Below are 21,561 nucleotides of genomic sequence, written 5' to 3'. Positions count from 1 at the left end.
ATGTCTGCTTTGAAGCAGGCAAAGTGGGGATATGAATCCATATCTTCCCCATTCCAAGTGAGTGCTCTAACTCTTAGGGTATGGGGTGGGGGCAGCAGCACCTCCCTCAGCTGTGTTTTGTTTGGGGTACAATCTGGTAGAGAGCTAGTAAGCATGCCTATCAGATCAGATAAGATAGGAGGGAGACCGCCTAGACTGAGGCTCCTGCTGGGGTTTAGATGTCCAGCTGCTCGGCCATGTCAAGACAGAGGTTGCAATTCCTAGTCATTGGATAATCGTAGGCTAGAGAAAAGCCAGACAATGACTCCATAGCCCAAACCCTGCACCTAAATATGCCATAACTGAGAAGCTAGGACACGTTCTTGAATCTGGAGAGTATTAGTGAAGTTCAAATACACTGTCTATATCAGCAAGGGAGAGAAATGAATCCGCGTCTCCCACATCCTAGGAAAGTACCCAAACCTCTCGGCTAAAGGTTACTAGGAAGCTCTTTCCCCGACCCCCTCTCGTGAATCCAGGCTTTGTTTTTATAAAAATGCCCAAAACTAGAATGAAAAATTTCAGCTCAAAACATTGTGTTTTGTCCCAATTTAAAATTTGTTGATTGTTCAATACTCTGAATAATTTCATTAATGGTTCAATCCAAAACAAAATGGTTTTTGTCATTTTTTTTGAATTGCCAGCAAACTTACAAATCCATTATTCATGCAGCTCTAAGTACGATACAGTCTTTAATTACATGATCAACATACTTGTTTTTCCACAGGACCTGGGTATTGCAACAGATGTTGGCCCTGCGTGCCAAATTATTAGTTATTTGTGCTGGCAACCAAACTTCTCATTTTGTGCACAGACTAGGCAGATACAGAATCCCCACCTTGTCCTCCAGTTCCTGCTCTGTTAAGGGAGGGTGGTTACGCTCGACACTACCTCTGTTTTCATTGTATCCTAAGGAAAGAAGCTCATGTGGTGAGGATTGTTGTGTGAATAAAGTGCCAGAAACAGTAACTGAACAACAAGAAAAACCCCTTCTAATAATTTGATACTTAGTTCCTTTGTAAATGGTTACAATCATTTAAAATGCAGAGATTTACATAAATCTCAATGAGAATCAACTGCTTATTATATCATACTATAAATTACATGACAAATTAATCCAACAATCAAGGATACAATAACATTCAAAAATAACTGTGAAGAACACATACATGTTGGAAAATATTTCTTTTCCTTCAATAGGCACACTTGAAGTCATTTGACAAATTCTCCTCTCATTGTACTGCAACCCTACTGAAGCTCGGAGGGCTGCAGTGCTGTAAGTGAGAGTGGAGTTTATTTAACACATGACAAATTACTGAATGAATTCACCAAAAACTCCCAAACATAATAACTAAAAATATACTGGTCCAGATCCTCAGCTGGTGTAAACTCACCCAGCTCCATTGAAGTCAATTATTATTTATTATTTTATTTAAGTCCCCAGAGATAAGCTGATTCACACCAGCCAAGGATCTGGTTCATTGTTTGCAGATAGCTCCAAATTCACATAAAATCATCTACATTAAATCGCCTGCCACAGTTCCAGGCGAGAACTACAGTTGTCTAATTTCCCTCAAATAAGGGAACTCATCCACCAAAAATATTCTAATGGAGACTCTTAATTGCCAACACAAAGTGCTGTTATAGACTATGGTTAGAAGACAACCTCCATAACCCTACTCTTGGAGAGTGGAAACTGGGCATGTCCTAAACTTTATTAACTTTCCCTCAAGGGTGAGAAGTCAGTCAATTGACCATTTCAAGGAGCGACATGAATGGTCATCTCAGAGAAGATGATGGAATGTGCCAAGACAATGGATGGTAAGGATACAAGATTATCAACTGTCAATGCTACTTTCTGAGACATCCTGCCATCTGAATGGGAGGAAAAGATCATATCCTTAGTACGAAAGGCCTAGAGATTCTGAAATATTTTGATATATTTACAATTCTGTAAAAAGATTTTGTGATCAGAGTGCACTACATTATACTGCTGAGCACATGTTTTAGGATCTAAAATCCTTGTGAGATTTCTTCTTCTGACACACACTCTCTTCTCTTCAGTTGGATCCAAATGCCCTTATTTGGGCGAAGTATTAGTTCTCCCACGAGGCCAAGCCCTTCTCGCTCTTGACTTGTTTCCACCCAAAAGTGCCGTAGGATGATGGCTAGAACAGTTTTCTCTTCCATCTGTGCAAAGCGTTGGCCTTCAGGTTAAATTGGAAAAAACCAGTAGTAGTTTAGTACTCGTAATTACACGTCAAAGGTTTCCCACAAAATGCAGCATGGGAATAACTGTGCATCTGGTGTCACAGATTATAAACCAATATGGGCCAAATTCAGGGTTGAATGGATGTGCACACACAAGAGGAAGGACAGAATTATGTCTATTTTTTATCCTAAAAGTGGAGTGTGCTGGTGTGGTAGGGAGGGAGAGGAATTAAGCAGATGATCAAAGGTTTACAAGAAAAGAGGAGGGGCAAAAAAATAGAAATAAAAAAAAGAACTAAGCAAATTGATAAGGGTCACAGACCAAACAATTCGCCCTGGTCTACACTAGAAATTTACATCAGTATAGCTTCATCTCTCAGGGGCGTGAAAAATCCACTCCCCTGAGAGATGCAGCTATACCAACCTAACCCCTGGGGTACACAGTGCTAGGTTGACAGTGTTTCAAGTGCAGACAAGCCCTTAGCCAAAGATTTAACTCAAAGAGGTGTGGATTTAAAAAAGGTGTCTTGTGCTGTATCTCACCCTTCCCTCAATCCCTTCTCTGTACATTGTCTATTCAGACTGCCAACTATCTATGCAGGAATCTTTATGTCTGCAAAGCGTCCAAACTTCTTTGAGTGCTCTAGAAACAATAATTAATTAGCCTGGGTATAATAAATTAGATCATCTTTCAACACACGAAGATCTGATCAAGAACAAAAGAGTAATCTTTGAGGGGGCGGGTTAATTTTAGCTTCACTAAATATTTGGACTCCTGAGAATGTCTACTATAACTTCGCACTGCTGACAGAAGAATCTCAGCACCTGCTGCTGAGAGCATTGCCAATTGTGGTGCTTCTGTCATTGGGACTGACCCATACAAAATGGAATGAAATCCTGAAAATGAAATGAAATCAGAGCAATGGAAATTTATCTTCCTTTCAGTATTTTGACCCATTTGAGGTAGAATAGTGCTTCTAGATGAAGGATCAATAGAGGAACAGCTTCTCTGATGTCACATCAACTCCAAAAGTTGTTTATTTTTTAATACCCATAGCTCTGTTAGGTGCTTCAGAGAAACAATTGCAGACACAATCCATACCCTGAAAAGCTTACAAGTTTAGGAATTCAGTGAACACCTCACCAATAAGTACAGAAGACAGAGGAGGGTTCTTAAATTTTCCCCTCCAGCCTGTTGGTTGAGATCATTGTATAGCCAGCAAACATATCCCAAGGGAAAGGAGAGAAAGACAGTGGCTCGTGTTGTTCCCTAGTGAGTTGTCAGGGTGTCTTTGATGGGTTCTGGAGTCTTGAGGATGTGTCCAGACCTCTTGAGCAGAACTGAAGTTAGCATGATACACTGCTACATATGGAGCATGTCCCAGTAAGGAGGAAAACAATAAAGTGGGCGTAATGTGGACTCTGAAGAACCCCACGGGAAGAAAGAAAATGTTGTGACAATGATAATGTGAGATACTGGTAAAAGTTGCTCTGCTGCAGTTATCAGCCACAGAGACCTGAAATTTCCATTCAAATTCATAGGCTCTGTTGTGCGTACTACAGCAAAGGCACCTTCACCTAAGTGGTAAGAAAATAAACATATACGGGACCTATTACACTTTACTACATACCAATACAGTTTCTGGGTCCAGCAGAGAAGGGCACATATGCATATGGGTGCCTTCCCTTAGAATTCTCAGGGAAGAATCGCTCAGGCCTAAATTCTTCCGGGTCTGGAAAAATCTCCGGTTCTCTGTGCAGTACGTAAGGAACCACAACTACCTCTGTTGCTTTTGGTATCTTAAATCCTCCTGCAAAAATAGTATCAACATGCCAGTGAAGTAAGTGGCTTTCTCTAAATGGATACAAAACTTAAAACCAATTCTTGATGCGGGCACCACCTTGACGGAGCAGATATTTATCATATCTAAAATGATGAATACACACAAAAGGCTGAGAACTACTTACTAATATGGCAATCTTCACTTGTGGTGCGGGCAAAGAATGGAACAGAAGGGAAGAGACGAAGGGCTTCCTTAACAACACACTCAAGATATCGGAGCTTCTTCAAGTCATCCACTGTGACAGGCCGGTCAGAGTTCCCTGATCAGAATCAGGACAGTGGTGTGAGAAACAACTGTGCTAATCAGATTAAACACACAAGCTATTTTAAGAGGCTCACAGCTATCTTAAACAACGACCAAACTACAACTGCCCCACTGTACTTATGGGTTTGAATCATTTATCTCTATTTCATTCTTGTGATGTCCTTAAACTATTATTATGTATTGTTTGTATTGAGATAGCATTGAAGAGCCCCAGTCATGGACTAGGACCCCATTGTGCTAGGCACTGTACAAAGATAGAAGAGATGGTTCTTGCCCCAAAAAGCCTACAATCTGAGTACTGAAATTTGTCACCACTCCCTTAGCATCCAACCAACTCCTAGTGACATTGAGTTCTCCGCAGAAGAGTTACAGCACATACAGTGGCAGTTCTGTGGTTTATTTGCCTTTTAAACCTCTACACAGAAATGAATATGTAAACCATATCCTGTACCGTGCAAACTCACACCCACATCCAAGGAAAGAGTAGAAACTTACCAAACACTTCATCCAATTCTCTGTGAACTTTCTTCTGGGCTTCAGGATGGCATCCAAGTAAGTAGATGGCCCAGTTCATAGCAGCAGCTGTTGTATCATGCCCCTAGAAGTACAGATTTACTCAGATGTTCAGATCTGCATTGTCCTCATGCATATGAAGATAAATATATACAAAGAATTAGGGATATCATAGTGGTGTAGCCTAACTGTACAGATACAGAAGAAAGGGTAAGACAATATGAATCATGTAACAATTTGGTACCTAAGACTGAACAAGAAATAACCAGTTATGTAATAGGATGGATGGAGACTAAGATAAGAAAAAAACGGAAGCAAATCATAATAATTAATAAGCAGAAGTCCGTTTGCCAGCCCTCTTCTATTACTTAGCTTTTCTATGTTGGCTGGATGAAGGGTCTTCCTCTACTTTCAGTCTCTATGAGGAAGAGGTTTGCTATTGCTTCCTTGTAGACATAAACTTGTTGACCCACTAAATCTCTTTCAACAGTCACAATAATTTAAACACTATATAGCAATCTTAAAGTCACTATTTTTTCCTCAGTCATCTGTTGGAAGGGCATTTGCCCTTCTTCACCGCTTTACAATGAAATGTAAGTATACCTGACTTTTAGTTACTCACTATCTTTCCTATCCCACGATAAAATATACAGTATTACCATCAATTATCAGAAGAGGGCAAGGCAATTTAATTTTTGCTAAGATTATATATGGCAAACATAAAACTCAGCCATTCAGGTACTATATGCTAAAGAAAACAAGAGAATGTTCACTAGCAACAGATTTTAGTACAAGTAGTTTAATTTTAATCAAATGTACTCTAATTATGCTATAGAGTAATAGCAACCACAATACAATTAATTCCATTGCCTCCAGGAGTACAGATTTACACTAGCAGAAAACTGGAGCAGTACAGCAGGGAACCAGATGCAGTGTGATCATTTCCACTCATCCTGTATCACAACCAATATAAGTGTAATGGAAAGGATCCAAAGACAGCTAACAAAAGTGATTAGAAGTATAAAGAGATTCATTGTGGGAAGAGACTGGGACCATTCAGTTTAGTTGGAGTACCTCAAACATGAAAGTATCCACTTCCTCTCGAATATCCATGTAGCTCAGTTTGTTCCCTTCATCATCAGTTGTACTGAGAAGCATATCAAGAAAAGCCCTTCTCCTTTTGGGCCCACTTTGTTCGCAGTTGTCATCAAAGTCATCTTTCTGTTGTGTGTGGTTCTCTATTTCATGGGCTTTTTCTGCAATAACCTTAGATATAAATCAATATATTATTTTTTCCACAGTTTAGATTCCACAATCTAAGTGTGTGGCCACTGCTTTAAAATACACGTACTTTAAAATAAATTTTATCCCAGATATTTAAAGACTGACTCTACCGCTGACTCCATACTATGCACTGGTTGGTGATATTAAGCAACATCTATACCCCCTTAGTATTTCCCTTAGTATTTGTTTTCCTATTGTAGACTGAGTTTGCACAGGTCAGGGTTTTGACTCATGTAGAATCTGAGTTTTTAAGTCCATGCTGGCTCTTTGCTTTGATTGTCCTTCATTTCTGAGTCTTCAACACCGTGTCTGTAGTAAGCAATATTATAATACTGTACAGTGATAGTGCCTCACACAGAATGCAAATCAGCATCAAATTGTTATAGAAAGAAAGACAGGATTTGACTGGTAACCCATGTTAAGCACACCATTATAGCTGGAGAAAATGAATTAAAATCAGATGTTACTTCTATGGATTTAAAATTAAGAGAAACTAGTGGACTTTTATAAAAAATAGGTCATCTCCATGTATTTTTTCCTTCCTGAAGTGTATTCATTGGGGTTTTTATATTTAAGTTTTCCATGCAGTCCAAATTTCTATCATTTTCTCAAAATTCAGATCTGAACTGAAATATTTACGTACTGGACAAAGCACCAGAACAAAGCAAAATGTATATATATAAATAAATATAATTATTATAAATATAATTATTTATGTAATACATCTACAAACTTTGCCCAACTAGTTCTTTAGGGACTGAATATCATAAACATTCAGTTCTCCTATTATATATGTACCACAGATAAGGCGTTGATCCCAATGGCTGATTCTCTGTCACCACATTCACAATCTGGAATCTCTATATTTATTACATTATTTCTCTTCATTGCTGGGAACACAATAGAAAAAGGAATAACTGGTTACGTTGTCAGTAAAACTGTGAAGGATCTTGAGGCTTCTATTATGTTCCCTTCCTTCTTGGAACATAGGGTACATCAAGTTAGGCCAAAGCCAAGGAGACTTCTGTCTATGATGAATGAGGTCACTCATCCTAGGGTAACAAAAATAGCATTATAATATTTATTTCTAAAAACATATTCACAACATGTCCACCAGAGTCTAATAAGGTCTAAATTTCCTGGTCCTGGACAGGATGATGCAAGTACCACTTGATGTAGCTGACACAAACCATTTTGTCTAATCTTTAGGGATGCCCTCAATCCACTTTTAATTAATTATAATGCTCAGTACCAGCTATAATACTTTTCACATTTTTATTTATAGAAATGATTCTGTCCAGTGAAATCTATTTTCCCATACAAATCAGTATTAATCCAAGAAGTTTGCCACTATGAAAAAAACCCTAAGGCCAACTTTTTATCTTGGTCACACTAATGTAAATCTGGAATAACTCTACTGAAGTCCACAATATTAATCTGTGTTTGCAATAGGATCAGTCACAAAACAAATCATCGTATTACCAATGCAATGCTTGGTCTAATATAATCTGATGTAGACCTGTATGGTCTGATTCTTATGGTCACTAAGGCGCTTTTATACTGCTGTGGCAATAAAAAGGGGCCTTGGAATTAGAATAAATTACACTTACACCCAATGTAAGGTCACTTTACACTGCTACGGTGTGACTCTAATTTATTCTTACTTCACTGTTGTGTTGCACCTCCTGTAGTCTTTTACACTAACACACGATGAGTGAAAAACATTACCATTCTAACCTGACATCATTTCACACTCACTTTGCACTGTGTAAATGTTTATACAAGGTGCAAATCAACAGTGAGTTGGGCTCAATGTACTATGTAGATTCAGTGTCCCCCCTCCTCTGCCTCCACCCCAAACAAGGCTCAAAAGGAGCTGTGGTGACTAGTCCAGCCAATATTAGCTATGGAAAGGCCGATTTGCAACTGCAACATGTTCACACATTACAGGAGCTGGCCTTGTGGAGCCATTACAGAGGTCTCTTCTGTGCACGTACAGCTTGCATAGGCTCTACCATAATCCTGCCACTCTACCTCCATATACACTCCCCCATCCCCACACATGGGCAATGAAAGACCTAACTTGCACAGCGGGCCTTGTGCAGGCCTGGTTGTCCTACCAGATTTTGCTTTAGAAAGATCTGAGGTGCTATAGCTGACAGTGGCATTCTCAATCCTACACCAACAAAACTATAAGACAGACTTGAAAGATCTACACTTACTTATAAACAGCACGGACATATTTAGAATCCCTATTGTTCTGCGCACCAACATTCTTGCCCATCGCAGTTTCTAGAAAGAGAAAAGAGAAATTTATTAAGAATACGTTAGCTGGGTGGAAAGCCAGCAGTACATTGAGAACATACGGCCAGGAGTTGCATGAAAGCATTGCAGCCATTTACAGCCTCATCTCATGGCGTTTCTCTTTTTTTAAAATGTGTACTCTCTTTGTGAGTCTAGTCCTAATATTCCTGTTCCTTTAACTCTCCCTCAGGTTAGATTCCATATCTCTGTTCCACTCCATAACACAATATTTGATTGTTCAGATAGACACAAACATAATTAAAACAGAAAAGATGTGTTCAGTGTTGATAATACAAAAGTAGTGGTGGAAGACCAGCAGGACTTTTATGTCAATTATCTCAACAAATGAAACTGTAGCATTGTGGACAGCTGTAGTCTCGTCCTCATTTACAGCACTTCTATAGCAACTGTTGAATCATCACCAGGACTTACCACAGATTATATCCAGGGCACAGAGAGTGATGTCTAGAAAGCAATCAAAGGGTTCTTTGTCAACATGCTTTTCAAGATTATCAACCAAAATACTGGCTTGTTCGTTCATAACTTCTAGAAAATCAGCTAAGATTGTGAAGTGGAATGTGGGAGTTATCATTTTCCTTCTGGAACGCCACTTATCTCCAGTGCTTCAAAATAAAGAGTTGGAAATTAAGTATAAAAAACCTCACCAAAAAAGAAACAGTTTTTTGATTGAGGAAGTGATCAGTGACTATACAATTACTTTCACTAGAGTAGTTAAAACTGGTAGAGAAATTCTTAGAGCTAATCTTTTCAAATGTTGCCAGTAGACCACAGGGCCGCCCAGAGGGGGGGGCAAAGGGGGAAATTTGCCCCAGGCCCCGGGCTCTGCCGGGGCCCCCAAGAGAACAGCGGAGGCTCCCACCTCCGCCCCTCTCCTGGAGTCTCAGCGCATCAAGCGCCGTGCCTCCGGCGGAGCCCCTGAGCCCCGCGGTGAGGGGGCGGGGCTGCGAGCTCCGGGATGAGCTCTGCTCCCTCCGCTCGGCGTGGAGCTCCCAGCCCCGCCCCCTCCCCATGCGGCTCTGAGCGGGATGGAGCTCAGGCCCCGCCGGCCGCACGCTGCGGCTGTTCCGGCGAGGCGCTGAGACTCCGGGTGAGGAGGGAGCCGGGGGTAAGAGGCTGGGGCCGGGGCGGAGGGGAAGCGGGACCCGCCGCCGAAGCGCAACCCGGTCTTCGGCGGCGGGGGGCCCTTCCGTTCCGGGACCCGCCGCCGAAGTGCCCCAAAGACCCGCAGCGGGTCCCGCTTCGGCGGTAATTCGGCGGCAAGGGGCTCCCGCCACGGGCCTTCGGGGCACTTCGGCGGTGGGTCCCAGAACGGAAGGGCCCCCCGCCGCCGAAGACCCCGGGCCCCCGGAATCCTCTGTGCGGCCCTGGTAGACCATGTAGTCTTTGTTAGTCCATCTTCACTGATGACAGTAAAGAGTGGCTCTAATGAATTGTAACATTTTTCATATATAAATTAATGTTGGTAGTTGCAGCCAACACCGCTCACCATAAGGGGCAAAGTGGAAGTACATTTTGCTACAAAAATCTTCTAATCATACAATGCTACTAACAGCTTGGTGCTAACTGTAGCTGCTGCAAGACAAATACTGTGAACAAAAAATTATCCTAAGGCAAGGGATGATATTGTGAAGGCACTTGAGGTGTAAGTGGATGAGGAGAAGGGTAAATAAAAAGCCCTTTGTTAAATATTTAGCAACCCATCTCCAGCTAAGCCCATCTTCACCCACGGTGGCTGCCCTCGTTTTTCCACTATGTAGAAAAGTGAGGGTTAGGGATAGTTACTGCCTAATGTCCAATTTATTACATCGGTATCATCTACCAAATGTTTCTCAGAGAAGAGGATTCATCTCCCACAGAGCTGTTAAGGTGATGGGATGGAGACTGGCCACGTATACATTTCTGTGGTCCCTGTCCCCTGCAAATAGCTGTTTCTATTGCAATGAGACCAACTAGTCTCCCTGTTCCCATAAAGCTCTTTCAGGGTGCTTGATCCCAGCCTCCAAAGCCATCTGGCTCATTCTGGGGTGGGCCAAGTCTACTCCACGTTCCCCTCTCCTGGGGTGTCTAGTGGGTGTCACTGATGCTTCTCCAGTCCCCTCTCCCAACTACTGCTAGTCTCTGAGGTATGGATGTGCTTGATCTTGCACCATCACAACACAGCCTGGCCAAAGGAGCCAGTGGGCCTTCTCTCCTCAGCTACTCTAGCCTGTCTGCTCCTTACGCTGAATCCCTGCTGCAGTCTTAAGAGGAGTCCTAGCCTGTGTCTCAGATGGTTTCAGCAGGGAACACAGTATCTTCCTGTTTCGAGCAGGGGAGCTCACAACTGCCCCTCCCGCTGAAATCTCCTATTTTTTAAATGTCCCCAAACTGATCATTTTCTTGAATTGACCCTCCTTTGTCTATAGGGTGAAAGTCAAGAATGCAGCATTGCTGAGATCCAGCCACAGTGTTAGTTCATTCTGAGTTTCTAAACAGCAAAAAATTATGGGGGAAATAATCACCAAAATATTTACAAAAGATCAGAAATGGCAGATATGCTATTCTGGAAGCACAAGTCTAATATAGGTAAGTAGGTACTATTGCACTGGGGGAGGAGTAAAGTGGGGCCTAGCCAGGGCCAGCCCTCCCTCATGAATGCCATCCCCAGAACTGTACAGGGGAGACATCCACAGTGGACATTAGGTGCCTTCCCTCCCCAGGCACATATCCTCTGGGGAAAAAAACAGCAGAGAGGAGCCAGCCAGAGACCGAAGCCAGCAGAGCAGCAGCAGAAGCAACTGAAGCAGGCACCCATGAACACTGATAATATTTTCCACAGCTTTGACTGGACTTTCTTTGCCTTGTGCTGACTGGGGGAAGGGACTGGAGCAAACAGCTAATGTCTCTATACCTCAGCTTCCCTCCACATCTCACCTGCCCCATATACCTTTCTCCCTTCCCTCTTCTCATCTGCTCTATCCCTCTCATCACTCTTCTTTCCTGCCTTTTCTGTTGTGTGAATCTCCTCCTAGCCTCCTTCAGAAAAAATTATAGCACTAGTATGACATTTGTGCTTCCACATTATTCACCTTGCTTGTGGGGTCACATCCCTTTCCCTCACCCTGTGTCTGTCTTGTCTACTTATACTGTAAGCTCTTCTTCAGGGAAAGGAGTATCTACTGCTGTGAATGTGTATGGTGCCTAGCAAAAAGAGGCCCTGATATTGGTTGGTCCCTTGGCATTACCCTAATAATCATGATTCATAATAATAGGATAATAATAATAATATCCCTTCAGCAGAGGTGATAAGTGCGTATAATTGATAAAGGTGGTGTGTTTATGTATTTGATATAACACATAAATCCAAGCTGTGAGTCAGTTTCTGTCTGCAAACTTGCTTTTCATTACACCCCAGCAGCCACACTTAAGTTCTAAGAACAATAAAGCTCTAAGAGCTCAGAATCTGTGAATTTATGAATCCCTTTGTCCCTTTTCTTCATGGACCATGGGGAGAACAGGTGTGTCTGCATTGCCCTCAGCATGCTCATTTACACTTGCGGCTCTGTGTTAAGACAATGATTATAATCAAAACTCATTCTTCAGGGTTTCAGCCAGTCACCTGAAAGCATCAGGGAGGAATTTTTTTCCCAATGCACAATTGGCCAGTTTTCTTGTGGGGAATGGTGCAGGTTCACCAGGGGTGAAAGTAATTTAAGGGACTTACTGGTATGCAGGGACCGGATCCTGAGCAGGAGGAGGGGCCTCAACTGGAAGGGGCAGGGCCTTTAGATCCCTGGGCCCTTTAAAATCACGATCTAAAGGGCCCTGGGGCTCTAGTAGTGATTTAAAGGGCCCAAGGCTCCCGGCCGCCACTACAGCAGCAGAGCCCCTGGCCATTTTCAATCACTGCCTGGGCCTCACAGCCACTACCCCAGGGCTCCAGCAGCAGGGCTTTGGTGGTGATTTAAAGGGCCAGGGGCTCTGGCTGCTGCCCGGAGCCCAGGGCCCTTTTAAATTGCCAGGCAGAGAAGCTGCCCCCTGCCAGTATGGTCGACTGTGTATGCAGTACTGGACCGTATCGGCTTACTTTCACGTCTGGGGTTCACCTTCCTCTGAAACATTAAGGATTGGCCACTACTGGAGACAGCACACCAGACTGGGTGGACCACTGCTCTGAGTGGTACAGAAAATCCTCTCTCAGACAATCATTTGCTCTAAAGTCCCATTCACATTCCTCACATAACATGATCCTTTCAAGAACTGATCCTTTCTAGACTCCAGATGGTGGCTGGAGGACCCCATTTTATGGCCCTGCAGGTGATACGTGGGTCTTTGGGCATCTGTACTTTAGATTCTAATATACAGAGCATAATTATGCTTTTATTCTGCCTATTAGCAAATAAAATATAACACATTCTAGTCTTCAGGCTGTAAATATACATTATATCTTAGAATTTAACTTTTTATAACTTTAAAGGTACATGACTATTTATATATTACGCTACCTTGTTAGAAGTCCTGTGCCAAGCCATGGATGTAGAAATTTGTACGGAAAAGATTTTTCTATGTGCTTTGAATTGTTTAGAATAACCTACCCATAGGAGAAAAGACAGAGGAGAAATATCTCTTTAAAAGAAGAAGTTGATAACACTGTTTTTTAGGAGGAGGGCACTTGCAAAATATATTTAAAGTTATGACTGCTGTCCTATAAACGTAAACACTCATTTACAATCAGAGATTGCTTTGCATTGCTCAGTCAACTTTACAAACCATGGAGGTACAGGAGAGGTCATTATCAAGGAAATATTTATCACAATAAAAATACATCACTTTGATACTACACTGTAAGACCAGGAAAATGTTCTGATGGATTGTAATAGTCAATAGTATGAATGTGACATTCCTTATTATTGTATTGCAATATCGCCCAGGCCAAAGGAAAGATGGATGCTTGGACTGACAACCTGAACTGAGGGGGGGAGGGATAGCTCAGTAGTTTGAGTATTGGTCCCCTAAACCCAGGGCTGTGAGTTCTAATCCTTGAGAGAGCCACTTTAGGGGCAAAATCAGTAGTTGGTCCTGCTAGTGAAGCAGGGGGCTGGACCAATGACCTTTCAGGGTCCCTTCCAGTTCCATGAGATCAGTATATTTCATATATTTTATTTATTTAACAGAGGTTCTGTCTCTCTCATGTACTGGTAAAGTACATCTTCCTAACAGTAATATTAAACAGGAGACACAGAATATAATTATGTATGTAATACATCTACAAACTTTGCCCAACTAGCAGGGCAGCTCTAGCCATTTTGCCGCCCCAAGCACGGTGGCACGCCACGGGGAGCGCTCTGCCGGTCGCCGGTCTCGCGGCTCCGGTGGACCTCCCGCAGATGTGCTTGCAGAGGGTCCGCTGGTCCCGCGGCTCCGGTGGAGCATCCGCAGGCACGCCTGCAGGAGGTCCACTGGAGCTGCCTGCCGCCCTCCCAGCGACCAGCAGAGCGCCCCCCGCGGCGTGCCGTCCCAAGCATGCGCTTGGCATGCTGGGGCCTGGAGCCACCCCTGCCAACTAGAATAGGAGTCTTTCTTGGGTGAATGACACCATCTTGTGCAGAATCTAAGCTTTCATTTTTAAAGTTAAGTTTCTAGCCCTTCGGACTGTGAAGATAATTGATTTCTGGTTGGACTGTTTACACCAAGGCAGCGATGTCTTCCCAAACCCAAGGGAGGTCAGTCTCCGAAGTGGAGCTGAGAGCGATAACCACAAGTTTGTGAAGAAGAGTCTTTTCAGAGGAAAAAAATTGATTGTTTTCTTGGGAAAGGGTGGGGGACAAACACAGACTCTTATTACCAGTAAGGTAAGTCATTTTGTCAGCCTCCTGGATTTTTAGTTGGCCTAGTAGATTTTTATAGGAATTCTGCAGGTTTAAGCCGGTGCTGTGCTTCCAGCAGCTTCCTCAGCAGCTTATTCAACTACCCCTCTTAACTCCACAGAACTGATATATCCCCAGAGGTATTTCCATGGGGTCAGGAGGAATGGGGGAGCATACTGAAGAGGCAGATTTACTCCAGTCCATGGCAGAGGGTAGACGGGGCTCCTAGGGATAACACTGGGTTAACCTGAATTTCTTGGATGTATAAAGACTAAATTACATACACACCTAGAGGCTGATGGTAGCAGGCACATTTTATACATTTTAATACATAAACAAGTGTCCTGATAATCAGTGGCAGAAGAGATACCTCAACAACAGAGTTGCCTTAAGGTTACTCTAAATAATGCATCCTCCTTTATAAAATAATGCCTATGATTTTAATTAAAACACTTTTTTCAGTTTTAATCTGATTGATGCAAATTATATCATTTCCATCAGTCCTCAAGTCCTGTTGAGAGATTTCTTTGTATGCACTTTATTTAATAAATACAGTAAAATGTATCTCACCCATATATCACTTGCTAATAAAAAACAACTGTACCTCGAAGATAATAGCACAACACTGATGTTTTAAACTAGTGGATCATTAACACAGTATCTGCTGTCAGAACCTGTTATGTTGATAATGCGAAGTGAAGTTCAAGGTTTTCCACAGTCCAAAACCTGGATAAACATTTTCTCTCACTTAGTCGAGAATCTCGGAAGTATTTTTAATCAATGTAAAGACACAGAAGAAGAAATTTTGCATTTATCTCTAAGCGAACTACAAACCATTCAGGGCTAGACTGCACTATTTGCACCTGCCATAGTAAAGGGGATGCTGTACTCACACCCCTGCAGTGAGAACACCGAGGGCACTGTGTCTGAGTTGCACTGACAGGGAGTGATTTGTGTCATCCCTTTAGCTCATGCAACATACCACTGGGAGGAGCATCTGGCATGCAGTCCCTGTGCTCCCCTGAGTGCCTAGAGTTATAAAGCACCTGCACAAAAGTAGGCAGGGAGGGCAGGCAGGGAGGGCAGGCAGGGTGGAGGAGGAGACCAGCATGAAGCCTAAGCTCTAGATGTAACAAGAAGTTTGGTGACTGGCACGTGTCCTTCATGACCAGCCATTTTTAGTGTTTACTATAAAATCTGGAGATGAAACAAACACAAAATTTCAAATTAGGGAATAACTGTCATGAATTGTATGACTTGTACAAACAAATCTATTAAACATGAGATAGGAACACTCACCTCCACAGTATCTGGATGATATAAAATCACAAAAGGCAATGGTCCTATCCAAAGTTTTAGCAGGGGTAGATTCCTGTATTCTTTGAAGATGTGTACTAATTGATTAAAGAAATCTGTGAGGTGGAAAAAATCAATTTGAACAGGTCAAAAACAGAACTTCTGTAATCATGTAATTGATCATGAGTTCACTGTAGTGTTAGTTTTGCTGCTGTGACAAAGCAAGTATGTTTTGCACTTATTTATTATTTTGATTACAGTAGCACTTAGGGGTCCCAGTTGAAATTGTGATAAGCACTGTACAGACACAGGAATCTTGCAACCTAAATAGAAAGGACAAATGAAAGAGAGTATAAAGGAAATATTTTATCTCCTTTTTACAGATGGGGACCTGACACACAAAGAGACTATGTGACTTGCCCAAGGTCACATAGGAAATCTATGGCGAAGCTAGAAATTAAATACATTTCTTCGGATTCCCAGCCCAGTGCATTAGCACAAGCCCATCCTCACGCTGATTAATTTTTCTGAACAACATGATAGATGGAATATAAATCCTTGGGGTTTAGGATCATCTATTAAGTACAAGAGAACCTCAACTGATTGACTTTAAAGACCTTAACTGAGTCCCTCTAAAATGGCACCAAGAGCATCTGAGACAAAAGGGGAAATGAGATTGTGCAGATTAATAAATCATTCCACAATCATGCTAGAGTCCACATTCGAGAGAAATTTCTACACAAAAGACCAGAGTGTCACCACCTATTATTAACGTTGCCTGACACTTTCCACTATAAGGCCTCATTTTTAGTTGCTTATAATTTTGGCAAAAATTAACAGTTTGGGTTGCAATTTCCCATGCCAGGTGCTCACCTCAAGCCAAATTTCAGCCAAAACCGTTCAGTTGTTTTCAAGGACAAGGCTAAGTAAAAATATGTTGTTGTTGTTTTGCTCATGTTATAAAAATTCTTGAGGCCTTTACTTTTAAATAACTTAACACCTCCATGCAGAGGAGTGGACTGTGTGTCAGGAATGTACCTTATGCCATCCCACTAAAAATCCACCCAAATTTGATCATTTTTAGCTTTTGAAAAAAAACATTTTGTACTTGTTCAGTAGAGACTTGCTTTCTCTTAACAGCTAAAAATCTCTGAAGATTCCTTCTTCACTGAACATGCTTGAGTATCTCACAGCTCCTGTGTGTGACTTGACCAGCCTCTTCCATCCCCTCACAGCTCCTTTGTGTGACCACATTGTGTATGTGCCATCCTAACAGATTTATTTGGACATAAAACCCACTTCATCAGATGTGAAAGCTTATGCCCAAATAAATGTGTTAGTCTCTAAGGTCTCTTCTGGCACCTTAGAGACTAACAAATTTAGTTGAGCATAAGCTTTCATGGACTACAGCCCACTTCTTCAGATGCATAGAATGGATCATAGAATGCATGGAATGTTTTATATCTACAAACAGCCTTCTGTCACAATCATGCCTGTTCTTCCAAAAATAGTTGCCTGTTTCTAAGTTTTGTGACAGAAACTGGCGCTGTAGATTTATAGTATTGTCTTCTTCAGGACAACCACCACATCCCACCCTGCAGCAAAGTTAAAGCAACTAAATAACCCTTTTTCTTCATTCCACTTCAGGTATAAAACTTACCTGAAAGATCTCTTTTGTTAAAAAAACATCAAGGCTCAATAATACAGCACAAAAGCCCATATTTGCACAGGTACAATAAGCACAGAAATCCATGCAGATTGATATTTTTACTATCTCACTGTGGAGAAAGGCACAATAACTTCAGCACCTTACTAAGACTCATAGAAATATAGAAAAATCTCACAGTCAAAAAAGAACTAGTATTATCTGATTTGTCTTGAAAACCAGAGGAGCATAATGAAGGGCTCATAACACTGTAATGTGGAACTGTTCCAGTTTGGAGTAAAAACTGCCTACACTTTGAAAGTTTGTTCTGAAACAATAATTCTTATAAACATAAGAGGCTCATCTAATTATGTAACTATCCAGCGCTTTAGCATGACTCCTTTACCTTAGAATGTAGCGGGAAAACATCTACCATGGCAGTTGTTTTTAAATGCATTAACCATAAAGAGGCTGACCAAGGGTATCTAAAGTTTCACTGAAAGACAAGAAATGGATTTCAAAGCATACAGGGGTGGAAAGACACAGGGGGGAGCTGAAAGCAACACAGCTGTCTGCCATAGTAACTATTATTACGGCTGCAGAAGAGAAAGTAACACAGAACGGAGGCTTTGCAATGGGGAGAGGGGAGTGCTCAAATAGTTAAAGGGACAGGACATCACAATTAAGAGCTTGTTTTCAAGAAACAAATTATAATCAAATTATAAACTCATTGGAAATAGCGCGGGAAATACCCCAGGAACCATAAAGACTTGTCAGAGGTTTCTGGAGGAGGTTTTGGTTGGTTGAAGTAGAGTCTCGGAAATACTGCCTGGCTGCTTTGCCTGGATCTAGAAATGCAGCAGGATGCTGAGTATTAAACTGTTTTGGTTTTGTTTGCAGCTTGGAAAAACGTAAGAACAGCACACTCCTACTCTGTTATTCTACAACAACAATTAGTGATGGGGCGAGTCCAGCTCCTACTTATACAGCCCCCGGAAATCCCCAGCCACTTCCCGAGCACCTTACAAATGTCCACACCGCTGTACGCCCGGTTGCCGGGGCTGATCCCCAGGGGCATTGCGGTCACCCCGGAGAGAGGATGCTGCAGGAGGGAGAGGGGTTTGCAAGCAGCTACCGCTACGTGTCTGGGCGGCCGTTACCTTCCCCTTTGCGCTCCAAGAACACAGTATTTCCCAGCAGAGGGTAACAGGGGCTGACCCCCGGAATCGGCTTCAGCGCCTTCCACTTCCCCAGGTAATCCAGCAGCAGGCGGCACGTGAAGGCTGCCAGCAGCGTGAAGAGCAGAGTGATGACTCCGGCCCCCCAGTAGAGCAGCCGGTCCCCCTCCTGAGCCAGCTGCAGAGCCCCCATCGCTGCCCCGAGCCCGGCGGCTGGGCCTGCACTGAGCTGCAGTCCCGGGACGCTGCACCGAGTGTAGGACCCGGGCTCCGACTCCAGACAAGGGAAGCGGAGTCCAGGGGTGGGGCGAGCGGGGGTGGGGGAGAGGCCTGGGAACAAAGTCGTGGGAAGGAAGGAGGGATCCCCAGAGGCTGCAGGAGGAGGGAGCAGAGCAGCAGAAGGCGTAGGTGCTGGGGGAGCTGCTGCACCCCCTGGCTTGAAGTGGTTTCCTTCACATACAGGGCTAACAGATGGTTCCATGGCTCTCAGCACCCCACCCTCTACAAATTGCTCCAGCAACCCTGGAGAATGAAACGCTGCTGTGATCTGTGGCTGCCCTTTTTCTCGCTGTGTAACCGGGGATCTGCAGGAGGATTAGACTAAGCAGCCTAGGATCTGAACTTGGAGGGTCAGGTGAGGTCTCCCTGTAATTGTCAGTGACCCTAACTACTGCTGCTCATAGTGAGAGGGGTGAAACCATTTTTCACTTGCCTACTGCAGGGTCCAAGGCAGAACTCCCAGCCTTGTGGGCAACATGGAGAATAGGTTCAGGACACAGGCAATATTACAGAGGGGAGGAGAGATAAACCACAACAACCAAGAAGAATCAGGACAAGTATGAAAAGCTGGGATACACATTCTAGAAGGAACAACACACAACCACACTGAATTGGATCCATGGGCATGGAGAAGACTACCCCAGCCATCTGTCACACAGAGCCACCAGCATGGCCAACAAACACTGGCTGTAACCAAACAAATGCATCACCTGTAGACTCCACTGCATACCCCACATAGCCCAGACATACACATGTAAAGAGCTGTACATATGAAGTGCTACTGTTACCAATAAGCTCAGTCCCACAACTGTGACTGCCCAGGGCCTTGTTACAGAACTGGCTGAATCAAGAGGACTATAGTGATGGTGCACAGGAAGAGAGACTGAGCAGGTTGCCACTGTTACTGGCCAAATTCTCTGGTGGTGAAATGTGGTGCTGTGACACTTTACACCAATGAAGACTTTGGCCAGATACCTGTACCAAATGAGTCACTGACCCCAGCTCGGTTTCTCTGGATCCAGCATCCATTGTTCAATGCCTAGTCATAACTCATGGATCCACACAGCCAAAGGAGCCACAGCAAGCAGAGACAAGCGTAGGTACAGGAGCCAAATAGGGCAAGGGGTAGCCATGCATTGCCTGAGCACCTCCACGTACACCAGCACACATCTGTGTGTATGAGTATTAACTGTATTACAGCAGTGCCTACACACCCCAGGCGAGAGTGGGCCCAGTGTGCTAGGCCCTGTGCAAACAGACCTAGTAGCACAACCCTCTATAAGAGGCAGACTGCCTGTCTGGAACAGCTGGGAGTGAAATCACAGGGACTGGGGAAGAAGGCTCTGGTGACTGAAGGCAGCTTATGTGAGAAAGGAGCAGTCAGTCAGTTGGGAGATGTTGGATCAGACTGGGAAGAGCAGGTGTGAACTGCTGCCACATAACTCACTTGTGCTGCTGCCTTTGCTGCCTGAGGAGGTTTCAGAGCTGTCTGCCACTGCACCATCTGGGAGGCTGGGGAGTGTTTGTTGCTCCTGATTCCCCATAGGGTTTGCCAAGTCAGACTCCTGTGAGACACCAGTGTAAAGTCAGACAACTCAGACAGAGAGAGGAAAGAAATCTTCCTGAATGAAATAATGCAGCCATATCCTTTAGGTGTGTAGCAACTATTGCTTATTTACAAGAAGATGGGAAAAGCTAGGCAGCTTGCTGCCAGCTCAGCCAAGTCAACTGTTCCAACCTTTCATCTTCCAGTCACCACATGCACTTCCCCTGCACGTCCGCTTGAACCACATTATGCCAAAATCATCCCTTGTGTAACTCCACAGACACCTTTGCAGTTAAACCTATGAATTTGGCCCCTTAACTTTTATTGTTGTCACTTGGTACCTGTAGACATTCCTCTGAGTTGTGGGGCTAGATTCACAGACTTAGGTGCCTAAATGCCATGGAGGGTATTTCTACACGGCAATGACAAACCTGCAATTGGTCCAGGCCATCTGACTTGGGGAACTCGGGATTGTGCAGCGGCAATGGATTCTTCCTAAAAGGGGGGGGGATCAATCCCTACCTCTTCACTTCCCCCAGATGCCTGACCCAAGCCAGAAGCTGAAGCCACGACAGGGAACCTGGGCTCCTCCACTTGACTGGGGTGCGGGTACACAAGAGCAGTCCCCACCCTGTGTCCCTGGTCCCCCCCAGCCCATGGCAGGTGGAGGGTCCATGGCTCCCCACAGCTGCCCATGTAGCTCTTACCCCAGCCTGGCCTGGGGGTGTTGCTTTGGGGACCAAAGAGGAGAGGCAGGGAACCAGGACTGTGACACAAAGTGGGAGGGCCATTGCCTCCCCTTCCCCCATTCCAATGCCCCCTGCCCCTAAGCGAGCCCTCATTACAAAATGAGCCCCAGCTGATACAAACCAGGTGCTTCCAATATAAAAGACGGCAGGGAGCTGCAGCTGGGGTGTGACTGAGAGAATAGTTAAGTCTGCCAAAGGTAGACAGTCTTGTAAGCTGGGGCAGATGGAAGGGGCAGCTATGAGGAGCAAGTGTGGCACCTACAGGGCCCTTCGCTAGCTAAAGCATATTATGCTCCCAGGTGCTCATAACAGTGAACAAACAAATTTCTAGAATGCAGTAGTAACAGGGATCCAATGTCAGAAGCCCTGCTAAACGAGAATGACAATGCTGGAACCTGGGGATGGTCATGACACCATGTGTTGCTGTTGCAAGGTCCTAGTCTGCACCCACTCTGCCACTGAAAGTACAGAGATAAAGGGATGCCAGGATCCTTAACCTGACTCCACCTGCATTTCAGTACCTCCAGTAAGCATGACAATAA

General features: G+C 43.7%; 1 protein-coding gene and 1 long non-coding RNA gene across 3 annotated transcripts; one reads left to right on the top strand and one right to left on the bottom strand.

Annotated features, from left to right (window-relative positions):
* Window positions 1-1,091: 1,091 nt before the first annotated feature.
* LOC123371618 (cytochrome P450 4V2-like) lies at window positions 1,092-21,020 on the bottom strand. Of its 2 annotated transcripts, XM_045019397.1 has the most exons (12): window positions 20,978-21,020; window positions 20,172-20,289; window positions 15,626-15,738; window positions 12,965-13,050; window positions 8,892-9,082; window positions 8,378-8,447; window positions 7,081-7,207; window positions 5,946-6,137; window positions 4,854-4,956; window positions 4,219-4,353; window positions 3,882-4,061; window positions 1,093-2,246 (listed from the first exon to the last, which is right to left on the bottom strand). In XM_045019397.1, exons 2-12 carry the CDS (start codon window positions 20,266-20,268, stop codon window positions 2,053-2,055), a joined length of 1,488 nt encoding a protein of 495 aa, XP_044875332.1. In that variant the 5' UTR covers window positions 20,269-20,289; window positions 20,978-21,020; the 3' UTR covers window positions 1,093-2,052. The 2 variants fall into 2 exon arrangements, with proteins under 2 accessions (XP_044875331.1, XP_044875332.1); XM_045019396.1 differs by lacking the exons at window positions 20,172-20,289; window positions 20,978-21,020 and adding an exon at window positions 18,428-18,638 and having other exon boundaries at window positions 1,092-2,246.
* On the top strand, window positions 18,116-20,915 carry LOC123371620. Its single transcript, XR_006579870.1, has 3 exons — window positions 18,116-18,521; window positions 18,908-19,079; window positions 19,167-20,915. It is a non-coding gene; the product is annotated as an uncharacterized LOC123371620 (long non-coding RNA).
* Window positions 21,021-21,561: the final 541 nt, after the last annotated feature.

This window comes from Mauremys mutica, chromosome 5, assembly GCF_020497125.1.
Source record: "Mauremys mutica isolate MM-2020 ecotype Southern chromosome 5, ASM2049712v1, whole genome shotgun sequence".
NCBI classification, from domain to species: Eukaryota; Metazoa; Chordata; order Testudines; family Geoemydidae; genus Mauremys; species Mauremys mutica.
The sequence above is the reverse complement of the archived record's forward strand: the minus strand, read 5'-3'. Positions and strand labels throughout refer to the sequence as shown.